Source organism: Martes martes, assembly GCF_963455335.1.
Source record: "Martes martes genome assembly, chromosome: 6".
In the NCBI taxonomy this organism is placed as follows: domain Eukaryota; kingdom Metazoa; phylum Chordata; class Mammalia; order Carnivora; family Mustelidae; genus Martes; species Martes martes.
Genome location: NC_137893.1, coordinates 139,182,168 through 139,196,090, shown reverse-complemented (window position 1 = coordinate 139,196,090; position 13,923 = coordinate 139,182,168). Strand labels below are relative to the sequence as shown.

The window sequence follows — 13,923 nt, the reverse complement described above, 5'->3', positions numbered from 1 at the left end:
CGCCAAGGGAACATAAGTCTCAACCAGAACTATTTGTAATGTGAAGTTTATTTATGTGTTACCTGTATAATTAAATATTTTTCTAAAAGGCAGAAGAAATAGTCATAGAGACAGAATCCAGCCAACCATAAGGCAGATTAGCCCCATTATGATATGCTCAATCATATCTGCATTAAGAGCTACCTATTCTAGGGGCGCCTGGGTGGCTCGGTCAGTTAAGCAACCGACTCTTGGTCTCAGCTCAGGTCTTGATCTCAGGGTCAAGAGTTTGAGCCTCACAGTGGACTTCATGAAAAAAAAAAAAAAAGAGTGAGAGAGAGAGTGAACTGCCTATCATAATAATAACCATATACAAGGAAAGCTTGATGTAAAGGAAGCCAGAAAGGAAGATGGTAGAGCCCAAGTTCATGTGTATGTGGTATTTGCTTTGAAAGGAATGGTCCCATATAAACTGGTAAAGCTACCAATATCTCTAACATAATGTTCTAGTCACGTCTCCATTCAAAATGAGAGACCGCTAACTACCACCAGCACAATGTTTTCCTCTGGGGACAAGGGGAAGTGGCCCGCTGGTTAAGAACTCTGACGACTGTACATTCATGCCCATCTTTAGTCAGGCTCTCGGCAGACCAGTGAGAACAGAACCGGCCCTTTAATGTCCTGGAGTGTCTTGCTACTCGCCTAATGGGAAACAGACTTTGAAGAATTGAAGACATACCATAATTTAGTTCAGAAGATGTTTTTGTTCTGCTTTTCTTTTTTTTTTTTTTTTTCAAATACCCTTTGGTAACTTCTAAGAGACATTATGGGTTTGTTGGGTTTCCACACAGCCTAAAAGTTAAACTGTTTTTAGAGTCAAACTGGGTACACGGAACGAGTACCGAGTAAGTGTGTTGAGCTTGGGTAATGATGGGGAAGGGGTAAGAAATCAGATGAGAGGGAGAACTGCAGTGAATATGAAAAGAAAATTCTATAGTAAGAAAATCAGGAAAATTAAATTCTGCTCTGGAGAGCTGTGAGACAGGCTCTCCTCACCCACTCGTCTGAACACATTAGCTCTAACATTTGATATCCGAATTGTCAATGGCTAGTGGTTACCTACGTTGAAAAGTCTACAACAGCGCCATGCCACTGACCTTTCTGCAATGTCAGAGATGTCATAGTCAGTGCTGTCTAATGGGGCAGCCATGAGCCATATGTGGCTACGGGGCACTTAGAACATGATTAGAGCAACCATAGGAATGAATTTTTATTTCATCTTAATTAATTTTTTAAAATTTTATTTACTCATCTGACAGAGAGAGAGAGCACAAGCAATGGAAGCAGTAAGCAGAGGGAGAGGGAGAAGCAGACTCCCCGCTGAGCAGGGAGCCCGACGTGGGACTCAACTCCAAGACCCTGAGATGATGACCTGAGCCAAAGGCAGACACTCAACCGACTGAGCCACCCAGCACCCCTAATCTCAATTAATTTAAATGTAAATAGCCACATGTAGCAAGTGGCTACTGGATTGGACAGTGCAAGGTCTAGGATACAGGCCTGTAGTTAATTTCACTTGTCATCCCATTAACGTCACTGTGCTGGACCAGAAACTCCAGGAGGCTAGCACGGGGCCGATCTTATTTGCCTCTGTATCCTGGAACAGGGCCTGGCAGGTTGTGCACTCTTGATAAACACCACTGACTGATCAGATTTTCACAGAGGCAAATCAAAAAGGAAGCACCTTTCCTAGAAGGATTATGCATCAAAAGATGCCCGTGAACACCCAAGTCTTACTTTATTTTTTTTTAAGATTTTATTTATTTATTTGACAGACAGAGATCACAAGTTGGCAGAGAGGCAGGCAGAGAGAGAAGGGGAAGCTGGCTCCCTGCTGAGCAGAGAGCCCAATGCGGGGCTTGATCCCAGGACCCTGAGATCATGACCTGAGCCAAAGGCAGAGGCTTTAACCCACTGAGCCACCCAGGCGCCTCCGAGTCTTACTTTAAAACCCACTGCCAAATTGTCTAGCTAACCCAGTCTTTCCCCACTTTAATTTCCTTCTATACTTTTCTCACACAAAAGAAAGCAGTATTTCTCAACACAGGATGACATAATCAGTATTATTTTTTTATTAAAAACATTCCATTATTTCATGATTTTCCTAAAACAATACACTTCTAAACCATTATATATTCCTTTTATCCTTCCCTAGAAAAAACTTCAAGCTCACTTGTAACCCCTAGCTGATATTCCATGAACTGAACAGGAGACACCCGGAGGCAGATTGGTTAAAAATGGTCTATAAACATCTTTCTGCCTGCTCTGCTTACAAAACAGAGGATGTGCTTTACAAACAAAGCGTATCAACACACACATCCCTACCTACACATACATATGTATACATATCCACGCACACATGCAAGCACACTACTGAGTCTCCAATGATCAGGTCCTTTATTACACAATCTACCTACCACCTTCTACTCTTAAAGCCATGTAGCTATGGTGGTCAGAAAGAACTGGATTAGAACTGTAGCTCTTCTGGGCTTTAGTATGCACTCTTGGGCAAATTGCTTAATCCCCCTGTGCCTCCCTTTCTAAGTCTGTTGAAGGGACTGGACGGTTCACCAGCCATGAAAGCATCTGGAAGACCACCTAGTGCACAGCAGGTGAGCTGTGTTTGCTGAACGAGTAACTTACTTCCTCTGTTTCATGGGACCTCTTTCCATTCTAACAATCAAGCCAAAGCAAAGAAGTAAAAGGAGCAATGCTTACAATCTTCCCAAAGATGGGTTAGCATGGGTTATCTCCTGATTTAAAGTGAGCAGGACCTGGGACACCTGGATGGCTCAGTCAGCTAAGCATCTGCCTTCGACTCAGGTCATGATCCCAGGGTCCTGGGATTGAGCCTCGTGTCAGGCTCCCTGCTCAGTGGGGAGTCTCCCTCTCCCTCTGCCCCCCACTCATGCTTCCTATCTCAAATAAATAAATAAAATCTTAAAAAAAAAAAAAAAAGGCAGATTCAAGGGCAAGGCTTCTGATCCGGGGTTGAAGAAACAAAGGAAAATGGTATGTCACAATCTTAAGGAAATGGGAGAAGAACTCATTCAAAAAAGACATTTCTGACATCTGATAAAGATCCAACCAGAGGCCTGTGGAAGTGATTCGACTCCGTCTCTCTCTGTAGAACCACAATAGTTTATATTGTCTATAACTGGTTAAAATCTGTCGTCCGTTTATCTTTAAAGTATTAGAGATCACAAGACCCCTCGTTCTTCCGCCTCCAAACCGCACATCTGGTAAACCTGATTCCTAGTGCCTTTGACTATTGGAGAGTTTCTTCAAGACGCAGACAGCATTTATCAACGGAACTGCGGTAAGCAACAGCTTCAACAGTCTGTATGAAGTATCCATAGGTATGTAGCAACAAAGGACTCCTTTAAAGAGTTAGACTCTGCATTTTGATTCTAGACGCCCTGGCAGGGAAGTACGTAGTAAGGATCCCAGGGAATAACATCAACAGGCAAGAGGGAAAGTCATGGGATTCGAGCATACCTCCGCCTCCTGCAGGGTCCCATGGTTCAGGCACACCGTGTCGGGGCAAGCAATGGGAGACCCACAGCCTTCTCGGATTGCCAGCTGCAGGTACTGTTTCAAGCACTAGAAGGTAAGAAGGAAAAAGACAATCACCCATTGCCTCACAGTAGCACAAAGTTTACACACCACCATCGCCCCCCCTTCCTTCAATGGCAGTCCTGGGCTCTCGTGCTTGGGGAAACTGGGGGAGGCCAAAGTGATCACAAGTGTGAACACTAAGACCCATCACTTGGGAAAGAAAGCAAGACTGGTGATTGATTACGTATGGCCTCATCCTAAGAATATTGAGTTTATGCAAGGCAACGAGTCAAATTCCCATATGCTCACACTTTTTATCCACCATGGATATGGGAAAGAAGAAACCCTCGTTTGCCCTGACAGCAAATGCCTTCTTTACTTTCTCTTTTTTTTAACTTATGTGACTTCCACTGATATGCACATTTTTTTAAATAAATACAGTGCTATAAGTATATTTTCTTTTATTATTTTCTTAACATTTTCTACAGCTTCCTTTATTGTAAGAATACAGTATATAATACATATATAGAATATGTATTAATCAACTGTTTATGTTATCAGTAAGGCTTCTGGTCAACAGTAGGCTATGAATAGTTAAGTTTTGGCTCAGTTGGTTAAGCGTCTACCTTCCGCTCAGGTCATGACTCCAGAGTCCCAGGATCGAGCCCTGAGTTGGGTTCCCTGCTCAGCAGGGAGTCTGCTTCTCCCTTTCCCTCTGCTCCTCCCCCTGCTCATGCTCTCTCTTGCTCACTCACTCTCTCAAATAAATAAAATCTTTAAAAAAGAAGAAAGAAATCCAGAAGTTGACTCCTCAGTTTCTACTAATTTGCTCATAATTGGGGCTTTTTTCTGTATGCATGATGAAAACAAGTCAAGCACACATGTTTGAGGACACCCCCAAAATACATAAGCCGGTCAATGAACTAACAACCCTTATAAAGTTATGATTATTTACAATTGGGTTCAGATTTTTCAAATTTCTGCATTTATGTATCAACCTGCTACATTAATAATATTGCTGTTGCACCAACCTTTTATAAAAGCTTAACCATTAAATAAATTCTATGGTCAGAATACAGATACCATAATTGTGAACCTATTTCTTTGTTCTTTTTTTTTTTTTTTGAAGATTTTATTTATTTATTTGAAAGAAGAGACAGAGAGACAGCAAACATGAGGGGGAGTAGTACAGAGGGAGAAGCAGACTCCCCACTGAGCAGGGAGCTGGATGCGGGGCTTGATCCTGGGACCCTGGGATCCTGACCTGAGCTGAAGACAGATGCTTAATGACTGAACCACCCAGGTGCCCCCATCTTTATTATTTTTCCCCGTCTGAAAATAAAACTAATATCACAATGGCATTATTTCAGGAAACTAATCCTGTATTGAGCTGATCGAAATTACTGTTACAGTGGACCCTGGAAGCAATGACTAGAGCAAAGCCTTTAAACCAGATTTGTATTTCTTCACATGCTTAATAATTCCCTTCCTCAAGGAGTCCATGTTCCCCCTATGCCATTCATCACCATTCATCATCAAAAAATGAGAAAGTAACCCAAATACCCAAAACAGAAGAACACGTAAATAAATGATGCTCAATTCATACAACAGCTCGCTGAGGAATCATGAAAAATATTTTCGAATGATGTTTAAACTCATGGGGAAGTGCTCCTGAGTCTGTATGGAGAATAAAAGGTATCCGGGAACAGGGCTCCTCTCGCAGAACTCTTCCTACCGTCGACTGCACTCTAGGTGCTGTATTTTAGCTCTTATTTTCTCGTTTGAGAGAAGGGTGAGCAATCACTTGCTCTGGGAGTTTCGGCGCCAGACATGGTCTCCTGCACTAAGAATGGGAAGCAGGAGAGAGCCACATCAGGAAATGCGGGGAAGAATTTCAGCACAGACGCAACACTCCAGAGGACCGCAGAGCTGGAAAGGAGTGTGACACCCAGGGACAAATGAAAAAATGATGTGAAGGCTTGTCCACCCAGCTCTGTTCTGAGGACCTCTCTGCCCTCCGTCCGCCACACAGGTGCCAATGTGACCACTTCGGTCTCCCCAGCTGCCACTTGAAATTTAAGCAGAAAGACTCTAAAAATGTATGGTCTCCAGGTTCAAGGGGAAGGTATCCGGGAAAACAAAGTGAACCGAGCAACGAGCATCTATCAGAATATCTGCGCTCCGGCCGTGGAGCCGCGCTAGCAAGCGACGATGGGAAAGTGACTTAGACTATGCCCCAGACCGGCTTCCCTTCACTGAAACACCAGAAATGATAACATCTGTTGGGGCGCCTGGGGGGCTCAGTGGGTTAAAGCCTCTGCCTTCATCTCAGGTCATGATCTCGGGGTCCTGGGATCGAGCCCCACATCGGGCTCTCTGCTGAGCAGGGAACCTGCCTCCCCCCACCCCCACCCCCGCCTCTCTGCCTACTTGTGATCTCTGTCAAATAAATAAAATATTTTTTAAAAAATGATAATATCGGTTATGGTTACCTCAAATGATTCAAAACACATGCACATACAAAACACAAACCTGAAATTCTGTATATGGGAACCCTTTGAAAAAGTCACAGACTGCAGAATTATTTCTACTCCACTTCGCGTGATCTTAGACTTTCTATCAAGAACTTTGTGGGGAGGGGCACCTGGGTGGCTCAGTGGGTTAAGCCTCTGCCTTCGGCTCAGGTCATGATCTCAGGGTCCTGGGATCAAGCCCCACATCGGGCTCTCTGCTTAGTGGGGAGTCTGCTTCCCCCTCACTCTCTGCCTGCCTCTTTGCCTACTTGTAATCTCCGTCTGTCAAAATAAATAAATAAAATCTTAAAAAAAAAAAAAAGAACTTTGTGGGGAAATGTTAATCCTCTGACCTTCTGAGATTATCCTTTCTCTACCCCCTTCCGAGAACCAGTGAAGCTGCTGTGGTCCAGAAGCATCATGAACAGGGCAGATATTTGCAACAGAAGAGCGCACACACCTCCGTCCAAGCCTCCCTTTAGAACGATTTGCATCTCTAGATAAAGCTTACGTCAAATAGAAACCAAAAAGAAAGACTGTGTGAGTCTTTACAGAAGACTCAGAAAAAAAAATTATTTCAACCTCTTTTGCAAACTTGTAAAGTTGAAACCTAAGCTTTCCCAAGAGTTTATCATAGATGTTCAGACTTTATTTATTTGTCAGAGAGAGAGAGAGAGAGCACGAGCAGGGGGAGCGGCAAGCAGGAGAAGCAGGCTTCCCACTGCACAAGGAGCCTAACGGGGGACTCGATCCCAGGACCCTGGAATCACGACCTGAGGCAGAGTCAGCCGCTTAACCACGGAGCCACACAGGGGCCTCTGCTCTCTTTTTTGTTTTTGTTTTTTTTTTTTAAGAAGAAAAGCTGTTAAGATGCATGAGCTATTTATTTCCTTTCATTTGTATTTCTTTTTTTTTTTTTGGTTATTAATTTCTTTTCAGCGTAACAGAATTCATTGTTTATGCACCACACCCAGTACTCATTGTTAATGTAATGTTCTCAGGTGCTGCATCTGGGACGTGTGGAGTCAGTAAATTCTGAAGCTGCCAAGAAGGCCTCTCCTGGCCACAATATTACGTGACACATGATTTTAGGAGAGAAGTTAGAGCTGTATACGGGGACTACGGGGCATAAATGTGTGTGTGTGTGTGTGTGTGTGTATTAATTCTAAGAAACACTGGTTCAAGACAGAGATGTGCAGCACGGGTGACCGGGTATGGGGCGAGCTGGGCACTTGCTGCTCCAGCCCTGTGAGCGAGCATTTCTAGTCGGAGGCCACGAGGAACAACAACCAGCCCTGGCTATTGCTTCTTGTTGAATCTTCAAGCACATTTTGTCCGCTCTACGTCTCCCATCGGCTTTCCCGAAGAATGTAATCTCAAACCCTGCTTCTCTTCCCAGCACTTCCGGCTGAAGCAGAAGAGAAGCAAAAGCATTCGCAGGAACGCCCTGGCAAACCAAACCTAGGTAGATGGTTAACAATTCTGGAAGAAAACAGTATCTAGACTGTAAACAAAAACAGAAAGGGGAAAAAAAAAAACACCTACCATCACTTCATCACATTAAAAAACCTGCATTCCAGGCAGACCCTCTCTGCGCTGCTCTCCCGCCCGTCACTCCCTTGCAGTGTATCTGGTAAATGCCTACCTCCTCTCTTCCGCTCTGGGTGAGTTCTTTCTCCCCATCCGGTCACCCCACATTTGCTGGCCCTTCCGGGGAACCTCTGCCGTGCCGGGGCCTGGCCTCCTCCCAGATTCTCCGGGAATCTCCTGGGACTTTCCCTGGGTGCACCAGACGCACTCCAGTGCTCCGTGGCGGATCTGAGGACCTCGGGCCAAGGTGACTCCTGAGTAAGGCTTTGCCCTCGGCAGGAGGGTGAGGGAGTCCCCCTCTGGCTCTTCGGCGAAATCCCCCACTCCCTTCCCTTGCACGCTCCGCCCTTGGCCGTGACTGTCCAACCCCAGTGCTTCCCGGGCAACTGAAGGTCTCTGGCCAGGGTGGCTCCCCGGTGTGGCCTGAAGGTCAGACTGTCCCTGCTTGCGACAGTGAAGGACACCTTCTCTCTGCTCTCCCACTGCCCCTCCTGAGATCCCCCCGCCCGCGGCTCAGCTGACAGTGGCAGCTCATCTGAGGCATTTCTGCACATGTGGAGAACTCACGGTGGCTCTCAGCCACCTTGCTTCTTTCGGGCCCCCACTCTCTCCCCTCTTCCCATGGGTCTGGCCACCCCAGAATACCGCTCCTGCACGTTGGGGTGAATCCAACCATCCCACCCAAGGATGATGAGGCAACAAGGATGCCAGCCCCTGCCCTTGTCAGAGGGTCCCCTCCCACTGTGCCCCATGGATCTGGCCACCACGCAGGTTCACTTAAATCTCCTGTCAGCGCGTGAGTCTAATACCAAGCTCTGGTCTGTAACTGCACAGAATCCCTGATGGGCCAACAGGTTTGAGTGGGGACAGGGTGTCCGCCCCCTACTGAAGACGACACCTGCATACAAATGCCAAAGATGTGTCATTGTCAATCTGTCCATGGGGAACGTAGAGGCTGCTTTGAGGCAACAGGCTTGAGCAGTGGAAACCAAAGTAAGGGAAAAGGGCCCATGGTGACCACGGGCTGAATGCAAACAGCCCGTTAAGGCTCCTTAAGGGACACACTTCAAAATAGCCATAGGCTCTAGCTGACCAGTGGCTACTGACAACAGGGCACAGGTACCAAAAAAAGTAAAATTCAATATGTTCCCATACCTTCTCACTTCCCCCCTTCACTAGAGTCCCCACACTGTCTCCTGACAGTCTCTCCTTTGCTATCCTGCCCACCACTCCCTTGCAATGTGGTCAATAAATGTCTATCTCCTTAAAAAACAATATTACAGGGACGCCTGGGAGGCTCAGTGGGTTAAAGCCTCTGCCTTAGGCTCAGGTCATGATCCCAGGGTCCTGGGATCGAGCCCCGCATCGGGTTCTCTGCTCAGCAGGGAGCCTGCTTCCCCCCTTCTCTCTGCCTGCCTCTCTGCCTCCTTGTGATCTCTGTCAAATAAATAAAATCTTTAAAAAAAATTACATTCCATTAAATATTAGCATTAAACAGATGCTTAAATATCCAATTTTCATAACAGCTAACAAATTCTAAGGGAAATGTTCTAAACACAAGGTTTTGAAAATCCTGATGACCCAAAAAAGAAAGCTTTTTCCCTTTTAAATAGTCAACATACCACTTAATCTGTATGGTAGAACATAGAAACATTTTTAGAAATGTTTAGAAACAGAAAGCATCATGTATAAGGATTGTTCTCTCCCCCAAATCCTGTCCTCATCCTGCATTTATTTATTTATTTTTCTTTCTTCCTTTCTTTCTTCCTTAGAGAGAGAGAGAGAGAGAGAGAGAGAGATCACAAGCAGGCAGAACAGCAGGCAGGGGTGGGGGGGAGCAGGGGGAAGCAGGCTCCCCGCTGAGCAGGGAGCCCGATGCGGGACTCAATCTCAGGACCCTGAGATCACGACCTGAGCCAAAGGCAGAGGTTTTAACCCACTGAGCCACCCAGGCGCCTCTCACCCTGCATTTTCTATCTCTGTGAATAGGACATTTCCATCCACCCAGCTGCACAACCCAGAAATGTATGGGTCATCTAGGACACCACTTTCTCGTACCCTGTATCCAATAAACACTTACTGGGTAGTCCTCCCCTGGCTGTTTAACGAAGCCCTCGCTACTTAACCGAGCCTTTGAATCCACCTTCCCCCACATACCAGCTTCCCCATCTCAGTAAATGGAACCAATTACCCAGTTACTCAGCCAAAACAAAAACAAAGACATCCTTGATTCCTCTTTTCCTCAAACTCTACAACCAAAACATGTCCCCACACTAAACGTTTCTCATCACTCCCGCTGCAAACTCAAGTCCCCGTCACCCCTTCAGGGGACCTCCTGCAATAGCTTTCTTGATGGTCTCTACTCTATCCAGTAGTCAAGGCACTCTTCATACATCTTTCTAAAATATAAATCCCATTTTATTCTCCTGCCCCAAACCCTCCAATGAATGTGCATCTCATTTAGATGGCCTCGCCAACTCCTTATCACGGCTCGCATGGCCCTACTAGTTCTGACTCCTGGCAGCTGCTCTGAGCTCCCTTCTACCACATTCCCCCTCTACTCCGGGGCTCTGAACCTGCTCGCTGTCTCCTCTATGTATCACGCTTGCTCCCGAATAAGGCCTTAACTTTCTTGGTTGGTGCCATTTCCTCCCCCTGGAATGTCCTTCCTCCCAGAGGGCTTGATGTCACGTCATTGAGGGCTCTCCTCAGTGTCCCGTCTGCAGACAGGCTTCACCGGCTAAAAAGGCCAACCTTCCCTCCCCTATCAGGCCTCCTTACCCTGCTTTGTATTTCTTCATAGCACTTTCTATTATCTAATGTTATTTACTTGTGTATTATCTTGTTGCCCCACTAGAAACTCAGCTATTAGTAGAGAGATGTGGTCTTATTCTCTGATGGATTCCAGAAAAACATGTAGAAGGTACTACAAAACACATTACTGGGACTTAATAAATTCAAAGTCCTATCCATCCCATGTCCTAAGTACTGATTAGGCCTTTCACCTCTATCCGTCTCCTCTACCCCACTCTTAGACCACTTTCCATTACCTCTTACCCAGCTTCTGCCTCGGTCCCTTCACTAATCTTCCTGTATCTGTTTTTGCCTCTTTCTAATTAATTCTCCACACTGCTGGCAGAAGGAACTTTAATAAAATGATCCCTTTTATAAATGATTTTAAAAATGATCCCTTTAATAAAAATGATCCCTTCTGCCATGCGCTTAAAACCCTTCCAAGACTGTAAACACTCTTTACATCTCCTTTATACACTTATTACGACTAGGACTTAAAAATTAGGTGGATATAGGGGCGCCTGGGTTGTTCAGTTGATTAAGCATCTGACTCTTAATTTCAGCTCAGGTCATGATCTCAGGGTCTTGGGGATTGAGCGAGCCTCATGTTGGGCTCCATGGTGGATGTGGAGCCTGTTTAAGGTTCTCTCTCTTCGGGGCACCTGGGTGGCTCAGTCGTTAAGTGTCTGCCTTCGGCTCAGGTGGTGATCCCGGGGTCCTGGGATGGAGCCCCACATGGGGGGGGGGTCCCCGCTCAGCGGGGAGTCTGCTTCTCCCTCTCTGATGCCCCCTGCTTGTGTTCCCTTTCTCTCTGTCTCTCTCTCTCTGTCAAATAAATAAATAAAATCTTTAAAAAACAATTAAAAAAAAAAAAAGAGATTCTCTCTCCCCCTCTGCCCCTTCCCATACCTTGAGGGTGCAGGTGCACTCTTGCTCTCTCTCACTATAAAATTAGGTGTCTATAATTATGTAACCCCCACCAAAGTCTCACGCTCTACACTCAGTCCACCTGTCAACATTACCAGAAATTTCAACCTTTAGATTTCTATGATTAAAACCTTGTCTCTAGAATAATCTGTCACCATTCGCCAATAATTAGGACAGGAGGATAGTCAGATGAGGCAGTAGCCTCCTGGCAGAGAGCAGAGCCTTAAAGAAAAGGACAGGAGACAGGTATGTTTCTATGGACAAGAAACACCGGAAACTACAGGACACTAATGGGAAAGGCTGCCATGATATTATGATTTGTAATAAGAAATACAAATACATTCTTCTTATTTCCAGCACAGAGCTTCTAAAACCCTTGAAATTTCCTGAGTGATGGGAAAGATAAAAAGTGTCTTTTGTTATGCTCAGAAAGAGACTCTGGGAATGCTCCTAGGTCACGTGAGGGCTGGTTGCCAGAAGTACCAACCCTGTGCGTGGAGAGCTGGACCTTTTAGTCCCACCCATGGACCTCCAGCGAGCAGAGAGAGCCTGGAGGTTACATCAGGGGCCACTGGTGACTGACTCACTCATGCCTACGGAATGAAACCTCCATAAAAACCCAAAAGTCTGAGTTCAGAGGGCTTACTGGTTGGTAAACACACGGAGATTTGGTAAGAGTGTTATGCTTTGGAGGACTTGGAAGATCCATGCTCTTTCCCCACATCTTGTCCTATGCATGTCTTCCCTCTGGCTGTTCCTGAGTTAATAGCATTTCATAATAAAGCAATAATCTAGTAAGTAAAATGCTTCTCTGAGTTCTCAGAGCGGCTCTAGCGCGGTAACCGAAGCCAAGGAGGAGGTCATGGGAAAGTATGATTTACAGCCCGCTGATCAAAAGTGCAGTTAACAACCTGGGCTTGTGACTGGCATGCAAAGTTTTAAGACTCCTTTGATCCAGACTTGTTTGGATAAATGTCTATTCCAATCCTTGGCCCATTTTTAATTGGGTTATTTGTGTTTTTATTATTGAGTTATAAGACTTCTTTGTACATTCTACAGGTGTCCTGTAACAGATATTATTTGCAAATATTTTATCCCATTCTGTGAGTTTTTTCACTTTCCTGAGGAGGTCCATCGTAAAGGTTTTTGATTTTGATGAGGTCTAATTTTTTTTTCTTCTGTTCATGCTTTGCCGAATCCGAGGTCGTGAAATTTTTTTCTATTTCCCATATTTTCTTCAAAGAGACAGGCAGAAGCCTTTTGAGTTAATGTTCATCCACGGTATGAGGAAACAGTCCAACTTCATTCTTTTGCAAATGGCATCCGGGGGTCCCAGCACTATTTATCGAAAAACTGTTCTTTCCCTCTTTGAACTGCTTTGGCACCCTTGATGGAAATCAACTGACAATGAACATGAGAATTTATTTCTGGAACTGTCAATTCTATTCCCTTGAGCTAACTGTCTATCCTTTCGACAGTGTGACATAGTTTTATTATAGCACTATAGGAAGTTTGAAGACCAGAAGTGAGTTCTCCAACTTTGCTCTTCTTTTACAAGATGGTTTGGGCTATCCGATTTCCCTCAATTCCCCATATGAATTTTGGGATAAGCTTGTCAATTTGCGCCAAGAAGATATTTGGGATGTTGATAGGATTTATATCTGTAGATCCATTTTCTGGCCATCTTACAGTATAGGCATACCTCGTGCTTTGTACTTACAGAGAGCACGTTTTTACAAACGGAAGGTTTGTGGCAACCTTACATCCAGCCAGTCTATCGGTACCAAGTTTCCAACAGCATTTGCTCACTTCATGTCTCTGTGTCATACCTTGGCAATTCTCGCCATATTTCAAATCTTTTCATTATATATTACATGTGTTATGGTGATCTGTCGATAATTGTGACTCATGGAAAGCTCAGAGGATGGTTAGCATTTTTTAGCAATAAAAAATTTTGTAATTAAACAGTGTGCATAGTTTTTTGGGACATAATGCTACTGCACACCTAAAAGACTATAGTAAAAGAATATAGTGTAAACAGGGGTGCCTGGGTGGCTCAGTGGGTTAAAGCCTCTGCCTTCAGCTCAGGTTACGGTCCCAGGGTCCTGGGATCAAGCCCCACACCGGGCTCTCTGCTCAGTGGGGAGCCTGCTTCCTGCCCCCCCCACCTGCCTCTCTGCCTACTTGTGATCTCTGTCCATCAAATAAATAAATAAAATCTTTAAAAAGAAAAAAAAGGGTATAGTGTAAACATAACTTTTATATGCACTGGGAAATGAGAGAATTCATTCGGCTTGCTTTATTGTGATATTTACTTTATTAAGTCTGGAACTGAATTCCCAATATCTCCTCAGTGTGCCTATATTGATCCATGAATATCAAGCATCTTTCTATTTAGTCTTCTTGAATTTCTTTCAACAATGTTCTGTAGTTTTCAGAGTATAAGTTTTGTGCTTCTTTTGTTAAAGTCATTCCTGAATATTTTATTCCTTTTGAAATTATT

At 44.8% G+C, this 13,923-nt stretch overlaps 1 protein-coding gene across 1 annotated transcript in view; it reads right to left on the bottom strand.

The window, feature by feature from the left end:
- Window positions 1-13,923, bottom strand: part of RNF144B (ring finger protein 144B) — an 81,209-nt gene that overhangs the window by 35,363 nt on the left and 31,923 nt on the right. Inside the window, exon 3 of the mRNA XM_080807297.1 lies at window positions 3,538-3,642. Within this exon, the coding sequence (XP_080663423.1) occupies window positions 3,538-3,642 (105 nt within the window). The remainder of the gene's footprint in view (window positions 1-3,537; window positions 3,643-13,923) is intronic.